Source organism: Tachypleus tridentatus, chromosome 6 (assembly GCF_004210375.1).
Source record: "Tachypleus tridentatus isolate NWPU-2018 chromosome 6, ASM421037v1, whole genome shotgun sequence".
Taxonomy (NCBI): Eukaryota; Metazoa; Arthropoda; class Merostomata; order Xiphosura; family Limulidae; genus Tachypleus; species Tachypleus tridentatus.
In genome coordinates, this window is record NC_134830.1 from 93235648 (window position 1) to 93256914 (window position 21267).

A 21267-nucleotide genomic window follows, 5' to 3' on the forward strand; every position below is an offset into this window, starting at 1 on the left:
CAAATGTTTTTAATTTTTTTAAGGACCATTGACCTTTTTAATTTTGGGTTTTTTGTTTGGTGCAGATAGCCCAGTTACTTTATGCCATAAAATGCCAAGTAACAACAACGATGATAACTACTTCTGTTTTGCACAGATGGGAAGTAAGTATCCTTAGTATTGTTTTCTTTGTCTGTGGCATTAATTTGTATCTTTTTTTTTTTTTAGTTATTAGTGATGAGACTGGAAGGATACCCATTCTGTTTAAAACTGTAAGATGAATAGGTATTTGGATTTTATGGAGTATTTGTAGTACATATTTTTTGCTGTGTTATTCAAGCATTTAATAAGAATGTGTTACACAGTAGATTAATGGTAAGACAAGAAATTTTAGTGTCTGTCAATATGAGTAGGTTTCTGGTACACTGTTGTAGTGAATTTCTCATTCTATAGTGGTGATAGGGTAGGTATAAAAAATGTAGCTATGTGATGGCAAGGCGAATTTATTGAACTGATGATTGGTTTGAGAAAGAATGTATGTAAATTTTTATCTCACTCTTAGTTCTCAAAACTGTGCTTTGCTCATTAATCCTATACTACGTTATTATTGTTGTTCTTGTTTCACACAACTTTGAACATTTATGTGCTCAAATTTGTTTGAAATGTTAGTCTCCAAGTCTATTGGGTCAGCCTGGCATGGCCAGGTGGTTAAGGCACTCAACTCATAATTCAAAGGTCGCAGGTTCAAATCCCTATCGCACCAAACATGCTTGCCTTTTCAGCTGTGGAGGCTTTATAATGTGATGGTCAATCCCACCATAAGTTGGTAAAAGAGTAGTTCAAGAGGTGGCAGTGGGTGGTGATGACTAGCTGCCTTCCTTTTAGTCTTACACTGCTAAATTAGGGATGGCTAGCACAGATAGCCCATGAGTAGCTTTGCACGAAATTCAAAACAAACCAAACTAAGTTTATTGGTGACAAAAAGATAATGGTTGAAGCATTGCTTTCGGTATTAAATATTTGCATTTAATAAATGTTAATAATAATTACTCATTTAAAAAAAAGGTGTTTTATTATGATGCATTTTAACTAAGTTAACAAAATAAATAAGCTATTTAAAAAGTTGAAGATGTATTAATTTTGACATACATTTATTATTTTCCTTTTAGTCATGAGTATTATAATTTGTTAGGTTTATTGATGAACTGGACATAACCTCAAGTGAAAATTACAAAACTGTTGCTGATGAGCAGACAGGGGTGTACAAACTTATTATTAGAAATATTTCAACAGACTTTGCAGGGAAATACACTTGTGAGGCTGCTAATTCATGTGGAAAAACAGATTGTACTGCTATTTTCATTGTTTCATGTGAGTATGCCAGTTATTTTGTATTGTCTTTGATAAAATAATAAATGTAAATTTAAGATTTGGTAAAAATAAAAAATAGTATTAATTGGAAGTCCTAATTTTTATTAGCTGATTATTTTTATGTGTTGTGACACTAGTCAATTCAAATGAACAAACTTGAATTTATCAAGATAATGAAATATTGTAATGGCAGTATTTCAATTACTGGATAGTTGGAATAATCAAAAACACTAATTCCTGAGACGATACACACCCTTCACACAAAAAGTATTATTCTCGTGCATCTTTTCTAGAGATTTATATGTCACTGTCTTTTAGACAATTCCCACCTAAATTCATCAGGTTTTTTCTCTGTGTTCTGAGAGAAGTGTGAAGAGGATGATGCCTTTGACCATTTGTTTCCAACTCCTGGTTATTCCTGGCCTGGGATGGCCAGATGGTTAAAGTGCAGTTATCTCTTGTGTAGTGTTGTACAAAATTCAAAACAAACAAGGAAATATCTGGTTATGCCTTAAGAGCCTGTCTTCCTATTGAAGAAAATTTTGAAGTCTCCTCCCATTAGTGGGACTTTATTATTCAGATATGTTTTGTTCTCTTTCTATCTTGTTCCTTTCATATAACATTTCACATCCTTCCCTTCATAACCTTAACAGACATGAGTTTTAAATACCCCCTTATTCCAACATGAGTATTCATACTTCTTTTTTAAACCAGTTTGTTTCCATGATGTTATGCTTCATTCTCCTTTGGGTTTGGTTTCACTCTCCATTGCTAAATTCTCTTCACTTTGTTTAATCCTTCTCTCTCTGTTTCGTTATCTTTCCTCTCTAAACATCACGTTGCCATACTTCACAAAGCACCAGATGGTTTACTGATGCTCCCCATTCCCTTTTTTCTACCATGATATCCATATTACTTTGGCCTCTTCCTTGCTCACATGGATCAGTTATTGTAGAAACTTGTTGGATAGAAATACCATGCTTTCCTGTGTTCAACTGACTTCTTCCTTTTTACAAGATCTACACTTTGACCCTTTTCCTCAGTCATAAGTTTTTTTGTAAGTATTTCACATTTAACTGAATCACAGGCAGAATTTGCTTGTCATCAATTTTCATTAACTTTCATGGTTTCCTGGCTGCCCACACATCCATATCTCACCCCTTTCTCTCGTTCTAGTTATCATGTTTCCTATATTTTGTTCCTTTTTTTAATCCTTCACCTTCTGTTTAACCATATTTGACCCAATATCAGTTTTGACAAGCCTTTCGGTGTCTACTTAATAGATTTGAATCTGGTGGGGGCTTGTCATTTGTGGTATGTCCATCTTTATGAACAACTCTCTGCAGACTGATGGGTTACTGTTATTCTCACTCATGGACTCTACCTCTAATTCTCTGTGTCTCTCTCTCTCTCAGTCTTTACCCAGTTCACTTCCCTCTTCTTTTGGATCCCATTTGTCTTCAACATCTCAAAGATACATTGTTGGAGGTTTGGCACAAACAGGCCATAGAGAGTGTATACATTTCTTCTCCAGGGTTTTGCTCCCACCCCTTTGTAGTTCCCAAAAAGACATAGGACTGGCAGCTGATTCAATTCATGATCATCCTCATTTCTGTATGGAAACCTTCTCTTCCCTAACCCCTCGGTGTGGATTCCTATACGTGGTGAGGGGACCTCCCAGGGAAGGTTCTGTTCTATCTGGTTACCTTCTCTGGGATCTAAACATCCACCCACGTGTTTGCCGTGCGTGGCGACCCGTGAAGGGGAGGAGAGGATCCTCGTGGTTGAGGGGTCCGACCCTAACACACCACTTTGGCCTCGAATTCCTGTAGACGACGGCCTTTGGGTAGCCCCCTTGGGTCAATCGGCTGGTCCACTTGGGCTAGAGTCAACCAAGTACCAGTGTTGGAAGTTCTCAACGGGTGTTGTGGACATTGTGCCTGATGCTGGTGTTTGGGTATAGTACTCACGAAACCCAGGCGTTGCTGCATTGTCCTTGCGTGACTTTGTAGTACGTCCCCTTGTAGGGCTCCATGGTGGGTGGGGTCAGTGGGTACCGAAATTTTTCCTTTTTCCTATGGATCCTCTAAAAAATTTAAATAAAATTGTAAAAAAACAGTCAATGGGTAAGCGACCACGTCTTGAATACTCAGAACAGCAATCTTCAACATCAGTAACACACGTACCTCATTTTCTCATATTACATTCTCTTTTGGAAAAACCTTTAGGGCAAATGTCCCCTTTTTTTATTCAAAAGGGACTAGAGGGACTTGCTGGCTCTCCAAAGTTAGTAAAGAAACTTCAATCTGGAGACAAATTGGTTGAAACATCCACATCCCAACACAGTGAACTCCTCTTGAATTCAAAGGCAATTGGGCATATACCTATTGAGGTTACACCCCATGCTACCTTGAATTCTTCACGAGGAGTTATTGTTGAAAGGGATTTGAAGAACGTTCCCGAGTCAGAGATTCTCGCTGGTCTCTCCACTCAAGGGGTTTCTGCAGTGAGGCGCATCTCCACTCGCAAAGATGGAGTTACACTGCCAACAAATACCCTCGTTTTAACATTTACTTCACCACGTGCACCTGCCACCATCAAGGCAGGTTATCTCATTTGCAGGGTTCGGCCATACATACCAAACCCTCTTCGATGTTTCCAATGTCAGAGATTCGGCCACTCAAAGACATCTCGTTGTGGTTCCCTGACATGTGCTCGTTGTGGAGGCAAGGATCACGATGCCTATGACTGTGACATGAACCCTCATTGCGTAAACTGCAATGGTTCTCACCCCTCTTACTTTCATTCTTGCCCAAAATGGTTGGAGGAAAAAAGAGGTGCAGCGTTTGAAAACGACACATAACATTAGTTATCCTGAGGCTCGGAAATTGTTGTCCACAACTCCATCTCGGACATATGCTGCTGCACTTCATTCCACAACTACAGTGGGAGTGCAGCCAGATCTCTCTGTGCCTCCAAGAGAATCGTTTTCAAAACAAATGAAAAGCCTTTTGACCTCCGTGGTTAAAAAGGTTGATGAATCGACTTCCACACCCATCTCTGTTCCTCCCATACCTTCCAACAAACCTCAAGATCCACGTCCTTCAGTTTCAAATACAGGCATTTCTTCTGATACATCTTTTTCTCCCACCACAAGAGACAAAACAATTATTCGTTCGCGTCCTCAGTCACTGGATTCCCCTTCCAATAACAAAAACCTGCCCACCCGACCCAGAGCATGGAGTTTGATAGACCTCCTCCGACTAAAGACAGTAAAGAAAAAAGACGTGGTCGTAAACCGAAGGGTTCTCCAGCCACTTCACCTACCCGTTCTTAAAAATGGCCACCTTGATACAATGGAACTGTCGAGGTTTACGTTCTAATCTGGATGATATCAAAATGCTGATTGCTTCCTACCATCCTGTTTGTCTTTCTTTACAAGAAACATTTCTCAAAACTGCTGATACTGTCTCCATTCGGCAGTTTTCTCTGTACAGAAATGACAGGTTGTGTGATGGTCGAGTACATGGAGGGGTGGCACTGTTGGTTGATCAACACGTGCCCACCCTGTCTTTGTCTCTCAACACACCCTTGGAGGCTGTAGCCATCTATGTTTCCTTGGGTCATACCATCACTGTTTGTTCTCTGTACCTGTCCCCTGGAGAGACATATGATCAATCAGATCTTGATGCTCTCGTTGAACAATTGCCATCTCCATTTCTAATCCTAGGGGATTTTAATGGACATCATCCCCTCTGGGGAAGTGCTATTATTGATGGGAGGGGCCGATCTGTAGAGCGGATGCTCTCTGATCACAATCTTTCTCTTTTCAATACTGGTTCTTCCACTTACTTTCATGCACCTAGTCAGTCCTTTACCGCTATTGATCTCTCAGTTTGCTCCCCTTCATTATTCTCCCATTTTTCATGGAGGGTTGACAGTAATCCACTAGGCAGTGATCATTTTCCGATCCTTTTGAGAGAGACTGGCCGTGGTCGATGCCACCCTACCAGCGTGCCCCGGTGGAAGCTGGATCAGGCAGACTGGTCCACTTTCACTGCTCTCGCAGAACTTGATCCTGCCATCGTAAATCAGCCATCAATAGACGACCGTGTAGCAGCGGTAACTGACTGTATTACACATGCAGCTGCTCAGTGTATTCCTAAAACCTCGACACATTTTCCACGATATCCTCGTCTGTGGTGGAATACTGCTTGCCACTTAGCACGGAAGACTCAAAAGTGGGCCTGGGATACTTTTCGTAGATATCCCACACTTTCAAACCGGGTTGCTTTACAACGGGCCCGTGCACATGCTAGGTGGGTAAGACATCAAAGCCAGAAGGAATCTTGGATTAAGTTCACAACCAGCATATCTTCTATCACCAGTTCCAAGATCATATGGGACAGGATTCGAAAGGTTAATGGGCACTACAATTCTGTCCCCCCTCACGATCTTACTCTCTGATGGTCAGGAGGTGACTGATGTTCGGAACATCGCTAACACTCTAGGTGAAAGCCTTTGCCGGGTATCTAGCACTTCTGCTTGTTCCTCCACCTTCCTGGCCATCAAGACTCGGGCAGAGCGATCACCTCTTTCCTTTCGAACTGACTGTTTCTTTGACTATAATTGTCCCTTTACCCTGGTGGAACTAAAAATGGCCCTTCATCGGTCTGCCAGTACGTCTGTTGGACCTGATGATATTCATTATGACATGCTGCACCATCTATCTCCTGCTTCTCTTGATGTCCTTCTGATTGTTTTCAACTGGATCTGGCAGGAGAATGTTTTTCCTGATGCCTGGCGCCAGGCTATTCTTCTACCTTTCTCTAAGCCAGGGAAAGATCCCAAGATTCTTTCAAACTACCGTCCAATTGCTTTGACGAGCTGTCTCTGTAAGACATTAGAAAGGATGGTTAATGCTCGTCTTGTTTGGTTCCTTGAATCAAACAACCTCCTCTCGCCCACCCAGTGTGGGTTCCGTCGACAGCACTCCACCACAGACCACCTAATTCGTCTTGAACCATCTATCAGAGAAGCCTTTCTCAACCGCTAACATCTTGTATCAATATTCTTTGACATAGAGAAGGCTAAGGACACAACATGGAGGTATGGAGTTTTGCGAGACCTCCATACATATGGGTTACGTGGCCATCTAACCATGTTTATTAAACATTTTTTAATGGACAGGAGATTCCAAGTTCGTGTGGGTTCGACACTTTCCTGTTCTTTTGTACAGGAACTTGGAGTCCCTCAAGGCTGTGTATTGAGTGTTACACTCTTCAGTATAAAGATAAATGCCATCACTGAACAACTCCCTCTCACTGTTGCGAATGGGCTGTATGTCGACGACTTTCACATCTCATGTCAGTCGTCAAACATGAGATATATTGAGCGGCAACTACAAACTGCCCTCAATTGTGTATAGAAGTGGACTCTGGCGAACGGCTTTAATTTCTCTCTCTCCAAAACTGTATGCATGCACTTTTGCCATCGACGGGGTATTCACCCTGATCCTGAACTTCATATCGGTGAAGTTTTGCTGCCAGTGGTCCCGGAGACCAAGTTCTTGGGGCTTATCTTTGATCGTAAACTGACCTTTATACCACACTTAAAGCAGTTTTGGGTCAAATGCACAAGAGCACTGAACATCCTCCGTGTTCTCTCTTCTACCAGTTGGGGGGCAGATCGCTGTTCAATGTTAAAGGTATATCGTGCTCTTATTAGATCGAAACTCGATTATGGATCAATGGTCTATGACTCTGCCAGACCCTCGGCCTTAAAGATGCTGGACCCCATTCATCACCAAGGACTTTGACTCTGCACTGGGGCTTTCCGTACCTCTCCAGTTCAAAGTATATACATTGAATCTCATGAACCTTCTCTACACCTTCGCTGTTTGCAACTACCTTTACAATATACTTCGAAACTTCATTCCTTACTAAAGCATCTCACCTAGAAATGTGTTTTCCTTCCTCGGTGTGCAGTACTTTTTCAGAACAGACGATCTGTCATTGCTCCGTTTGGCCTTCGCATCCGGGCACAATTAGATGAATTGGGTCTGTCCTTGGATAACATTGCAGATTCCACAGGGTGGCCCATCCCACCATGGCTTATTACAGCCCCCAAATGTGACCTTTCTTTCAGTCACCTAAAAAAGGCAGATACTCCAGATTGGAAGTACCGTCTTTTATTCAATGAATATCTTTCAAACAATCATTCAGTTCCCATTTATACAGATGGTTCCAAATCAGGTAATTCAGTGGGCTCTGCTATGGTTTGCTATGGGTCAGTAGTTGCGTGCAGAATCCCTTCTACAGCTTCTGTGTTCACTGCTGAACTGTATGCCATATTTCTTGCCCTGGATCATATTGCAGCTGAGCAGTACTCCAACTGCACTATTTATACTGATTCGCTTAGTTCTATACTTGCCTTGGAATCGCTACACGTTAGCTCACGTCCTATTCTCGCTGATCTTCGAAACCGACTGGCCCATTTCTCAATAGCAGCTACTTTAATCCAGTTTTTCTGGATACCAGGCCATGTTGGTATTTGCGGGAACGAGCTTGCAGACATGGCAGCTAAATATGTCTGCTTCAGCACCATCACTCCTATGCCTATTCCATACATGGACTATGGTGTTGTGTTCAAGGCTTGGCTCCATGCCAGCTGTAGGAAGTTGTTCTCACTAGGCTACGCATTGGTCACCGTTTTTTAACTCATCATTTTCTTTTATCTGGAACTGATGCACCAATGTGTAGTTTGTGTAACACTCAAATCACTATCAGCCACGTTTTACTTTCTTGCCATCGTTACAATTCTCGACGACGGCAATATTTTAAACATATTTTTTCCCAGGGTCAGTCTGTAACATTGGACAGAGTTATTGGTGATGGTGACTCTGTCCACCTTGATAATGTTTTTAATTTTTTAATGGCCATTAATCTTTTTTAATCTCATTTAAGTGTTGCATATTTATTCATTACACCTTTTTAATTGTGGTTCCTTTTTTACAGTTTTAATCTCTCTCCTTCAATTTGACATTGGACAATGGCCATAACATTAAATAACTTGACACCAGGACTGGAAAGGCCAACTTCAGGTGACTAACGCTACTGTTTGAACTATTCGTTTGAACTACTCGTTAGTCGTCCTGGCGAGTTGTTATTATACTTTTGCTGTATATCATTTCACACTTTTACTACTTAACATTTTAGTACTGGCCATATTGACTCATAACCCGGAACCAGGACTGGAAAGACCAACTTCAGGTGACTGACGGTGGTTTTTATACTTACCTGTTAGTCTTCCTGGCAGGTTATGATCATTACCTTTTTTGCTAGAGTAAGTACCTTACAACTTCTTATACTCTGCCTTCTATCTTAACATTGTAGACTAGGTGTCAACATTGGTTTTATACTTTTTTGTTTTACCTTTATTTCCATTTATGTTTATTACTACATTTATTTATTTATCTTTTTATTTTGTTTTACATTTTTACCGAATGTCTGGCGCAGATAGCCTCGCTGCTTTGTGCCATAAAACACTAAATCAATCAATCAATCAAACTCTTCCCTGAGGTGGGTATTTTTAGTGTGGTTATAGATAATCAAATTTCACATCTTGGATGCATTTCTATGTTCTCATCACAGAGTATTCCTAATGTTTCCTTTAATTCACTCATCGAGATCAACTTTTTCAGTTTTGTGCTTTCCCATTTGACATTACATCAGCCTTCTACATCTTTAACAGAGTGATCTGGGCCTTTTCTCATCACCTGCATGGACAATTGGCTTCTCCTGTTTCACTCACAAGTGGAGTTTTCTCTTTAAACCTCTGTTTTTTTGTGAAAAGCTATCTGTTCAGGTTTACTTGTCAAGATCTCCACACCCTTTCTAACTTCCTCCTAATATTTCATTCATGTGGGAAGGGGGTGTTTTCAGCACCCTTCTTAGGCAGGCCTAATATTCTCCTCTCCACCTGCCTCTGGAGCTTTCTGGGACCAGGATGTAAGCCTCTTCTACTCGTTCTGCATGAGAGATACTATCACTTTTGAGAACCATGGCTTTACTGAAGTTGCTTATTCTTTAGAATTGTGCTCATACTCACTTCCTACAATGGTCCTTGTGTGACCAGTGGGAACGTTTTGACTCATTGGTTTTTCTCCCTGTCTTGTCCTTTTCTCAAAAATCTTTCATGATGGCTGGACTGCTCTAATATCACTATCAGCATACATCTACTTCCACCAAAACCTGGACTTGCACTTTTTCACTAATGCTTTCCTCTTGAACTTTTGGCAGGATGCCAAGCATTCTCCTGTTTTATATTGCTCATGGTGAATGATTTAGTTATGATTCACTCCATCTTTTTGATGTTTGTTTCCTTCATCAGGGTGGCACCAGATCCAGGACACTTTCTTTTCAAACCCTGAACTTTCTTTATTGATTCCACTATTCATGGGTATGCCTCATTGTTTATCATGTTCCAGGTGCTGTGAACCTAATAGCAGACTAGTTCTGTCACCTGGACCATGTACTGCCCATGAAATGGTCTATTCACACACAGATATTTTGCTACAATTTTTCTATTGTGGGGCTTCTCTTATCAGTGTTTTTGCCACATCTTCCAATTCCAAGCTTCCCTTCTTTGGTATTGCATTTTCCATTTTTTAATCTTGGCTGTTGATACTTTCAGCTAGGATTGGTCACAGCTTTTCCTGTATGCTTACCCATGTTTCTGTCTTTTACCTAACTCCTGTCCTAATTCATAATGCTCTATGTTGAGTCCCATTGGTAGCATCTATGTGGTAGACTCAAATCTGGTTCCTGATTCTGTGCCATCTGTTCATCCATCCTCCTCTTCCCCTACTACTCTATCTCTTGCTACAGCCTCACACAGCTGTGTTACATCAAGGAATCTCATTCCCTCACCTTCATGTTTGGGATTTCTCTAATCCATTGCCCATAGAACTGAACTTTTTAGAGAGTAACCTTTCTCTTTTCTAAGACTTCTACAACCAGGGATAGAGACCATTCTTTCTCTCTTATCTCCTTCTATCTCCTTTCTGTATTATTGATCTGATCTGGGCCATCTACTGTGTTCAGTTCAAGCTATCTACTGTTATTTAGCCTGCACAATTTTCTGGCTCTTGTCTTTGCCTTTTTCTTCTCTGGGACTCTTCTTCCAGGGACCTATCCCCATCTACTTTTACAGGCTGAATCAGTCCACAGCTTATGTTGGTTTACATCTTGAGTATCAATAATCACCAACTCTTCTATATTTCTTCACATCAGATCCACCACCTCAACCATTCTCTTGCCTCTTATTTTAAATGGCTGCTCAGTGAGATCATCCAGACTAGCATATGAACTACATCTCACACCTGTGTTCACTATCCTTTAGTTTGTGGCATGTGAAAAAATTTGGAAATAGTTTGGGCATTCTTTCTTACTAAATTGTTGAAGGTTATAATTTTTGGTGCTGGAAATGATTTGGTGAAATTTTACTTCAAGCAGATAAAATTCTCATATAAAAGTGAATTGTATATTTGATGTAGAAAAACATAAACAAGCCTTTCTTTTAAAAAGTAATAGTTTATGTAACTATCAGTGATTTGCAATGATTTTTGTATTTCATATTAAACTTTGTTTTTCATATAATACTATCAAATAGCCAAACCAAAGCTGCTGAAAGGACTGAATGACATTGATGTTCAAGAGGGAGAAACTGTGCACCTCACAGTGAAAATAAATGGATCTCCAACTCCTAATATCAAATGGTACATTATTATTAAAACATCAATGAATTAGTACAAATTGTTTAGATTTAGACTTTTATATATATGTTTTTATAGATATTTTATCATATAAAGTCATTTTTGGTATAACTTTTATGCACAACCTTCTAACTGTTATGAAAAGTTGCTGAAAGGTGTTCAGCAGTTTAGATAATTCTTCTGTTTTATTGTTGTGATATATAACACCTGTATAGTTTTATTTGGCAAAAGACAATTTCATGACCAGCTGATTGTTGCAGTTTTCTCAACTGTCATCCGTTTAGTAAGGTTGGCAGTAGAAAAGTTCATCCAGCAGAACTTTACATTGTTTATGAAATTTAGTGTATGCAGTTAGTGGAATTTGCTATCTGATTAATTATTATGCTTATTAATCAATTATACCCAACTATCCATTATTCTCACTTGAGACTTGAACTAAACTGAACAACCTTGAATTAATTAAAAATCGTAATGGCAATATTTTGATTATCTGACTAACTGGAATAATTTAAATTGATAATTGGAAGCACTAATTTCAATTACAGTAGTCCCTCTTAGATACTACCAACTTATCTACCATGATAAAACTGTTGCATCTGATAGGAAGTCATTATTCAAAGAATCAATAACCAAATAACTAACAACTGCATTCAAACTATGGCAGATGCATTTCCCAAGGGGTTGAGCATAATGGTTTACACATTGCATAGGTAGTCACATAACATAGCAAATTGGTATATCGTATAATAATAGTTATGATGCATAATAATTCAATAAAGATAACTTAAAACTGTTTTGTGTAAAATAATTTATTCATTCATCACATTTATTTTACAAACATCTATGTATCACATTTTTATTACATGTATGTAAAATATTAGAAACTGACACAAGATTTATTTCATAAAAAATCTTCCATCTTTATTTGTCTTGCACATTTAACAGAGTCTTCAGCTCATGATTTTAGTATTAATTCATAAAATAATGTGCAACAAATGTCCAAAATTCTACAATAAAATGCAAAAGTGTTTAGAAAAGAGAATCATTTCTAATTTTTTCAATTTTCTGGGCCTAATTTGTTCATGCTATTACAGAATATAAGTTTCCACACTATAGTAATGCTTCACTGAATGAACCAGGGTGAGGATACTTATCATTATTTTGAATTCTCATATACTTGCATAAAGGGTATTTCACAAGAGTTCTGCTTGAATGAACATAATGGTCAAACTTAGGGTCTGAAATCACTGTCATAGCTCCCATGCAGAGTCTTAACTATATAGGAAGAAGCTAGCAAAGAACTAGCATATGGTACCAGTATTTACTAGAAGAAATCAATTAATATCAGTCCACAAATAAATCTTGATAAAAAAGGGTGTTTAACACTATATATTAAGTTTTTTTTGCATGTCACAGACCAAAAAATAGAGAGAATTGTTAGGAGAGCAGAGAGTTTATATGAAAGCTATAGGTAATGATTGTTGGACTGTTCAGCAGACATTACATTCTCCCCAAACACTGTTAGGTACACCCTAGATTGTGAGACTGAAACAAATAGATTTTAAAATAGGAAAGGAAGAGACTGAACACTTAAGCTCAATTATACTAATGTTAAGTATATTTGCTTATGCAGCCTTCAGGACTGAAGAAAAACTGATCTCAAGCATGAAATAAGTGACCATGTACCAAATAACAGAAAAGTATTCACATCTACAGTATCAAGATAACTCAATGGGAATGGAATATGTGGTCATGATGCAATAGCCCCACAGAACTCCAATCTCAACCCAATTATGCAGATTTAGGATTTGATTGACCAAAAACTTGACAAATCAAAAGTTACTTCCAAAAATACTTTATGAGAATGTATTATAGACATTTAGATTAAACTTTCAAAGAATACTTTGATTAAATATGTTGCAACAATGCCTGAAAGACTTTCTGCAGTTATTAAAGCAAAAAGAGGACACGCAAAATTTTAACTGTTTGTTAAACTCAAGCCTTTCCACTAATTTTCTGTTGTACTAAATATGAATATTAATACAGTTTTGATATTTTAGAAGCTGTGATTTCCCTTCATTGTTCTTTGAAAGTAGTCTCAACTCTTATCTTTGACTTTGTCCTAACACTTGCACAATACTGTACATTAGAGAAACCAGAAGAAAATTAGAAATCAGATTCATGTTACATAATAAAAACCTTTCCATATTTACAGTCATTACAACACAAAATATCCAAAGTATATCTATACAGAATTCTATAATTTTAAACAAAGAACCAAACTTCATAAGCTGTGTATCTTACATGAAAAAAGCAGTCCAGCCCTAAACCAAAATTTCACCTTCAAACTTGGTTTCTTTGATCTCACCTCCAAAAAGGACCATTCCACAAATTTAAATGAACCAGTAAAAAAATGAGAATAAATATCTGAAGGAAATTACTACTAGACCATAGCCAATACCTATTAAGGTAATACTCTCCTAGTTCAAATATTGTATAAAATGTAACATGTTGCATTAAAACAATTTCAAGTCAACTAAAAATTCTGTAATTTCATGTTATGGTTATTTTGTCACTTTTGTCTTAACTTTGGTCCATATCGTTGTTCCCTTCGTGTTTCTATACCAACAGTATGAAACATAATCTTTACAGCAGTTTCCTATTCTAAACTTGAGACATATGTACCTTTTCAAGATGTCTTGAGGCATTTCATTAGTCATGCTTACCACACGCATTAGTTGCATCTGTTGCTCAACAAACCACAATTTTATAATCTTCACACTTCACCAATAAATCCTAATCAAGTTATTTAATACCTAAGCCACTATCTCAAAATCTACTACATTCACTTAAAAGCTTTAAAAAACCTTAGTTATGTGAGCAGGGTGAAGCCAAACAGGAGCTTCTGATGGCCCTTGATTGTCTTTCTGGACCTAAAGGTTTTTAAACCAAAATACCTTTGTGTATCTACTAAGGAGTTTGACTTGAACACCTTGTGGTATGAGTTACATATTCTAAGCTGTGAAGCAATTTCTGGTCATGTAACCTCCTTGTTCCATATTGTATACACTATATTCATGTGTCTCTGTAAATCACATTACTGATATGAAGAAGAGTCATTACAGAGAGGTTTTTATTCAACTTAATATCCAAAACTTATAGCTTGATGTTGCATCTATCAGGAAGTCATTCATGAGAGGTCAGATCAATGTAAAATTGTTCCATGCACAGAAAAAAGTCGTATTTAAAAGGAAGTCGTTAATAGGAGGAATCATATCCTCCAGAGACTACTGTAGTTGATTATTTTTTAACAGTAAAGTATTTTACTATAATTTTGATTAGTCGGTTATTTTGTTATATTTATCAGAGTCATCAATGCTCACAAGTAATTCATAACTGAGTTAATTGTCCAACTCTGGTGAAGTTTCTGTACCTACAGATACATAAAACTTGATAATGACATTAATTAATAAGAGCTGATAAGACCTCGAGTTTCTATAATCAGTTTGTTGACAATGGTTTGGTTGTCTACTGTAATACATATACTAAGAATATGTACCCATTTTTATCAGTATGAATCCTTAGGCTCTCAAGAGTAATGAGGTTTTATTTTAAATAAATTCAAGTAACTTTTATTTTTTTATTTGAAAATATTATTTTTGTTATTTGGTCAGAGCATGTTAATACCTAACTTAGTATATTATACCTAGAGCAGTGGTTCCCAACCTTTTTTATGCCCCACACCCCCTAAAAATTTTAATATGTTCTCACACCCCTTACAGTAATTATTTATTTAAGAATAAAGGTGAAGGTGGCCAAAACAAATGTTACCTCGCACCCCCAATGGTGTGCTAGCACCCCTGGTTGGGAACCACTGACCTAGAGAAAAAAAGACTGGTATTAGAAAAATAAATATGTAATAGCATACTATTTTCAAACTCTACACAGCACACTTATTAATAAGAAAAAAAAAGATAGTATATAATTATCACACATATTATGTAGATAACTATTTTCTGTTTTATTTTAGTTGTTTTTGATCTAGATTATTTCTTAGAGGAATTAGTAATGTATTTTCATAGATATTGTTTCCATTTTCATTAGTTTTTATTCATGGTTGTTACTATGGAAATTTTATTTTGATATCTATCTTTAGTATGAATATGTATTTTTTGCCTTGTAACATTTGATGTCTTTTGTCATGTATTTACATAATTTATATTGAACTGACACTCACTTTTACATAGGTATTGAGCTAAATTTCTTATTAGAAGATTAGATCCATGTTTTAGTAAAGCATTAACGACGTCAGTAACTAAGAACTCTGAGTTTGATAATGATATCATTAAAGACAATTGATCAGATCATAAAATAATTTACTTAGTTTTTTTCTGTATTATAAATGTAAAACAGGCCTTACATTTAGAGATGATGTCACGCACATATGCACACACAGATATCTATATATGAATATATAAGGATTAATGTATTCGTTAAAAAATAACAGAAGCCATCAATACAACATTTTATACAACTATTTAATTTTTTTTATAAAGACGTGTACTTAAAGAAATAATTTTTAGTTGATTAGGCAGATGTTTTTTTAATTGTTAAGGACAAAAGATGGTGAAGAACTAAATGTAGAGGCAGGTATTAAAATTGAAGAGAAACAAGCAAATACATACGTTCTTGAGATTGAAAAGACCACTGTTAACTCCAGTGGAGAGTATACATGTAGAGGTTCTAATAAACTTGGTGAAGTCTCTACCACAGCAAAAGTAAATGTGTTGGGTAAGTTTGTCTTAAATACTTTGCCAATATGTAATTTGATATTCCATATTTATTTAATATATATGTCAGTATGCTTAGAAAGTTACACATAAACACTTTGAATATGTTTTTGTATTTCATTTTAATAGAAAAATAAAATCTTAATAAAAACTAATAGAAACCATAGTAGGTGATTGCATTATGCAGCATCTGGGATGTGACAAGAATAATTTATTATCAATAAAAGGTATTTTATGACGTTTTTAATACTTTTTTGTTTTTTTAACTACTGGTATTTGATATGCAATGTTGTTTTTGTTGATTAAAATATGGAATATAGTGTAAGAACTGTTGCAGATTATTAATGCATGTGAACACTTGGTATTATGTATATAACACTGGTAATCCCAAACTTGTCTATTACAAGATAATATGTAAAGTTTATAACTTACCTAAGTTTTGTTGTATTCATAATTTTTCTTTATTTTTTCAATTTGCTACTTACAGTTTTTAAATATGTATCTTCTGATTTCATGCTTTTTTCACTTTTATTCATAGAATCCTCACTTACCTGTATCTAACCTCACAGTTCTTGCCTTTATACATTTTAACCTCACAACCATTTCTGCAGTTACCTTAGCATTCTTAGTCCGGTTTGTGATAATCTACAAATTATTCTAGCAATAACTCCACTTTTGTCTTGTGATATGGACAAAGCTGTTTTTAGTGCAAGATTAAAAATTCCATTTCTCATTATCAGTGTGAAAGGGTACTTATATAATATTATTTGTATTTATGAATAGTATTCCAATAATAGGGAAGTATGATCAAAGAATGTGATGTAACTTTTAATACTTATATAAGTGTGATCAACATTAGTACCTGTAGTTTAATTAATATCAGTTCTGTCATTTTATATATACATATAAAGCTCTCATTTTCTTCATTATAGCAAAACCCAAATTTGTGAAAGGAATGGAAGACAAAGAAGTGTGGGCTGGTGAAAAGAGCTACTTTGAAGTGAAGGTTCTAGGCCATCCTGAACCAACTGTTAAATGGTAAGAACATTATTGTTTTACTCTAAAACAAATAAATATTATTTTTAACCTTACATTTAATAAGGGGGGCTTTTCTGACATTTATTTTTGGTTAGTTACAGTGTCTTTAATAACATATGACAGGGTTCATCTAGTTATTGAATATCCCAAATAGTTAAAAAAAAATGTGTAAAACCAAATTTCAGTTCTGGAAACTCCTAGACAACTTATGGTTTTTTGATGTTTCTAGTAGATAGAGGTATATAGTTCAAATTCCACTAATGATCAACACTGCCGAGTTGGTGTATTTCTCATGATATAAATTACACTTTCTCGACACTGTTTTTTTATGAAGCTGAGGTAAATACAAAGGCACAGATTGCTGTCTGTACAATTGGCAGATATGGAAGTGATGGGGCTAAACTTTCAATAATTTTTTTCAGAACTTCCTTATAGTTGTTGTGTGATCATTGTCGGAGTGATATTGTTAAAATAAAATAAGCATTAAACATATTTAATGGACATTTAAAATCATAAAAGTTTTATTTTCTCTAGCCAAAGCATAATGTTTTGGAAATACAAGGGCTTAGCACTTGTTATTAAATTTAATTTGGGAAATGTTGGCATAGAAAGGATGCACAAAGAATTTGGTACTTTTGTTCTGTAAGAGAAATGCAACTTTTGATAACTGTAAATTCAACTACAACCCATTTGTTTATTATCCACAATTAATAGTGGGTTAACCCTTTAACTGAACTTATAGAGCACTCACTTGGAATCTGGGAGATCTTGAGTCCAATTCTAAGCCATAGGATATAACCCACTTACATTATATTAAAACAAAATCAACTTGAGAATCTAATATAAATGCTGTTGGAAAGATTATGATTTTTTTTATATATAATTGTATTTGAATATTATTTTAACTTTCCCAAATTAAAGGAAAACGTAAAATTGTATAACAATTAGTGTAGTATAAAAATTTAATTTTTTAATTGATGCTTATTTCAAAACTAAAATATTTTAAATAACCAATTAGAAATAATTAGCATTATTAGATAAGATTTTAGTTGATGTTCATCAACAATATTTGACCTAATTTACAATGTTTAAGTATTGTATTGATAATGACTTACATATTCTTAACTTTTTCAAGTGATTAATTTGTATCTTCCACTTTAATCTCAAAATTCATTTACATTGTACATTTTTTGTTTAAATGCTTATAAAAGCTTACTTTTAACAGGCTGAAAGAAGGAGAAGAACTAAAGGCATCAGATTATATTAAAATAACATCTGAACATGAAACCCATAAGCTAATCATCCAAAATACACACTTGGAAGACAGTGGAGTGTATTCCTGCCATGTCAAGAATAAGGCTGGAGAATGCTGCCAGGATGCCATGTTATCAGTTAAAAGTAAGTTTAAAGTACTCTATATATACTGATTTTTATAACTATTTTCTGTTTTGTGACCCAAATTTATGTTTCTGATTCATTTTTCAATTTTATACAAACCCTTATATTCCCATCTATATCAGGGTTAATATTCTGGAGGCATAAATTAATTAATAGGCTTAATTTTTGGAATGGAAGTAAAGTAATATAACAGTATTAAGAAGTAAATGTTTATGCTTTGGCTGTGACAATAAGTTGTAGGTAGGGAATCTTATGTGTGTCTTTTAACAACAAAGCAATATGTCCTTCCTTGTGTCATATTTTGTCTCCAGGTTTTTTTTATTTTCTTATTATATAGGTGCAGATGATTCTGAAGAACCCATATTCATTCGTTGTATGGTTGACACCTTTGCTGTTATTGGTGATACAACAAGATTCGAAGTTAAAGTCATAGGCAAACCAAAACCAGAAGTTTTGTGGTGGGTCTAACAAATGCATTATATGAAAAAAATAAAATTATGTTTACAGTGCTGTATCTTTTATATTGCATAGATTGAGACTTAGCTAGAAATCAAGTTGTTGGTTACCTATCTTATCTAATAAGATTAGCCACAGTCCACTAGTTCAGTTGTTTTTTTCCAATACTGTTTAGTTCAAGTTTAAAAAAAATCAAATTTTAAAATTTCTATTTATCTCTCTCACCATGGACTCAATTAAATTAACCAAGTTCATGACTCCAAATTGACCTTTATTGTTCTAAAACATGCATACCTTTGCTGCCTGACCTCTGCTGGTACAGCAGTAAGTCTACAGATTTACAATGCTAAAATCAGGGGTTTGATTTCCCTCAGTGGACTCAGCAGATAGTCCAATGTTGCCTTACTATAAGAAAACACACACCTTTGCTGTCATTTATAGCCATTACTCAACTGCCAGTATTTCATCTAAGTATTGGTCTGATTTATTTCTCACTTGCTCCAGTCTTTTATACTCCACTGAGTTTCCCTTGATGAAATTTGTCTCATGATACTTTCCATCTGTGTCAGTTTGCCTTCTGTTATGGTACTGTGTATGAACACCTCATTCAAATAATTTTATCACATTTTCTTGACAAAGAATTTAGACACCAGTTTCTATACAGAAGTTCCTTGATAGTTAACATCCTTGGTTGCAGTTTTTTATTACCTAATTGATTTTTATAGAAATTATATTTAATAATACTATTAGAAAAACTTTTGTTTATGCAACATGCTATTTTCAAGCATAAATTCACAGGTTACTGTTTCCAACATTGAGACAAATCAGCCATTCACAATTCCACTTCTGTTATATAATGTCTCTTAGCTGAGGCTGTTGGTGATCTGATTTGCTGTAACGTGGATCTTTCTTTTCTTTGATGGCTGATAGGTCTGAGGCGACTACTTAATTTCCCTCGTTCACTCAGTATTGCTGTTCATGCTGGGAGGTTTACCTCTCAGTTATATTATGGGGTAGCTATGCATTGTCCCCCACATTTGTCAGAATAGCATGCTTTGGCCTACCCCCACCAAGAGGATGTATTTTTAGATTTCCAAAGACTTGGTCTTCTTTTAGAAATGTGGGGTTCCAGAATAGACATGTAATCACTTTGAACAGATCACAGCTGCTTCAGACTTGTTTGACCCTCGCTACTGTTCTGAGATGTTTATCTTAGAGGGTCCTCTATTCCACCATTGCCAACAGCATTGGCTAACCTATGCTTGTGAGGTCTGAGGGAACTAGATTACAACATTTTCTTGATATCTGGAATTTCTTCACTACAGATCAGTGGGTACTTCAGGTTCTGGCATCAGAGTTGATTATTCATGTCATTTCTCTGCCTCCTTTATCCTCCCAAGGTGTGATTTTTCCTCCCCCAACAGATTTGCAGAATGTGATATTTGTTTCAAGACTATCAGAGAGTTGTTTGTCAAGGAGGCAGTAGAGAGAGTTAATCCCATTCTTTTAGGATTTTATTCCTGTGTATTTGTTGTGTCAAAAAGATGATAGATTAGCATCTGATCATCAGTCTTTCTCATCTCAACCAATCCTTAAATCCTTCCAGGTTCACAATGGAGTCCTTTCTCAGCCTGCATTGGCATTTTTTCACTAGGTCTGTGGATGAACAAGTTTGATGTTGCCAATGCATATTACATTCTCATAGTGAAGTCATCCAGCTGCTATCTATGTTTTGTACAGAAAAGTCAGGTTCTACAATTCAAGGCTCTGCCTTTTAGTTTAGCATCTGCACTATATGTCTTTTGCCATACAAGGTTTTTCTTTTCACCTTCTTTTGTTGGGCCTGTGTACACACTATTGTATGGATATTAGTTACTTCTGGCATCATCTCATCAACTGGCAGAACAACACACCCAAATTGATTGATGCATTTTGCATTTGCCACATATTGGATCTCTCAGCTACAGGCATTTTGATCTTCAGTATCTAATCCTCTGGCTTTGTCAATAGATGCATTCAATGGCAATTGGACAGGATTTCACCTCTATACTTTATCCTTTATTCCTCTGTTATCCAGAGCTCTGAGTATGGTTTAATATTCTCCTTGTCAAGTGCCATTGGTAGCACTTGATTATTTAGCCCAACTATAGTATTTTCACAAACGTCCATCTCTGCCACATCCTCTTTGGCCATCTCTGTTGAAGTGACCTTGATCCAACATTCTACAACCAGACTTTCCCAAGTTCAAAATTCGTGTATTGAAGTTATGCAGTCTTTCACGTGACATTGGGGTTTCACTTCGAAAGTTGTCTTGTATTTGTCTCAATCTATCCGTAGACTCACAATGGCCATTTTATCACTGGAAGTGACACATCTTGTTGCCAATGGTGTCTTATGAGGAAATTGAACCCAGTTTAACCAAATGTGCCTGCAATATCTTGTTGTTTGACCTAGCTTTTT

At 36.2% G+C, this 21267-nt stretch overlaps 1 protein-coding gene across 2 annotated transcripts in view; it reads left to right on the forward strand.

The window, feature by feature from the left end:
* The window catches only part of LOC143253056 (protein Obscurin-like), a 253949-nt gene that overhangs the window by 78696 nt on the left and 153986 nt on the right, over window positions 1-21267 (forward strand). For both annotated transcript variants that reach the window (XM_076506213.1, XM_076506214.1), the window contains exons 19-24: window positions 1172-1350; window positions 11023-11128; window positions 15741-15916; window positions 16848-16953; window positions 18179-18351; window positions 18689-18809. In XM_076506213.1, the coding sequence (XP_076362328.1) occupies window positions 1172-1350; window positions 11023-11128; window positions 15741-15916; window positions 16848-16953; window positions 18179-18351; window positions 18689-18809 (861 nt within the window). The remainder of the gene's footprint in view (window positions 1-1171; window positions 1351-11022; window positions 11129-15740; window positions 15917-16847; window positions 16954-18178; window positions 18352-18688; window positions 18810-21267) is intronic.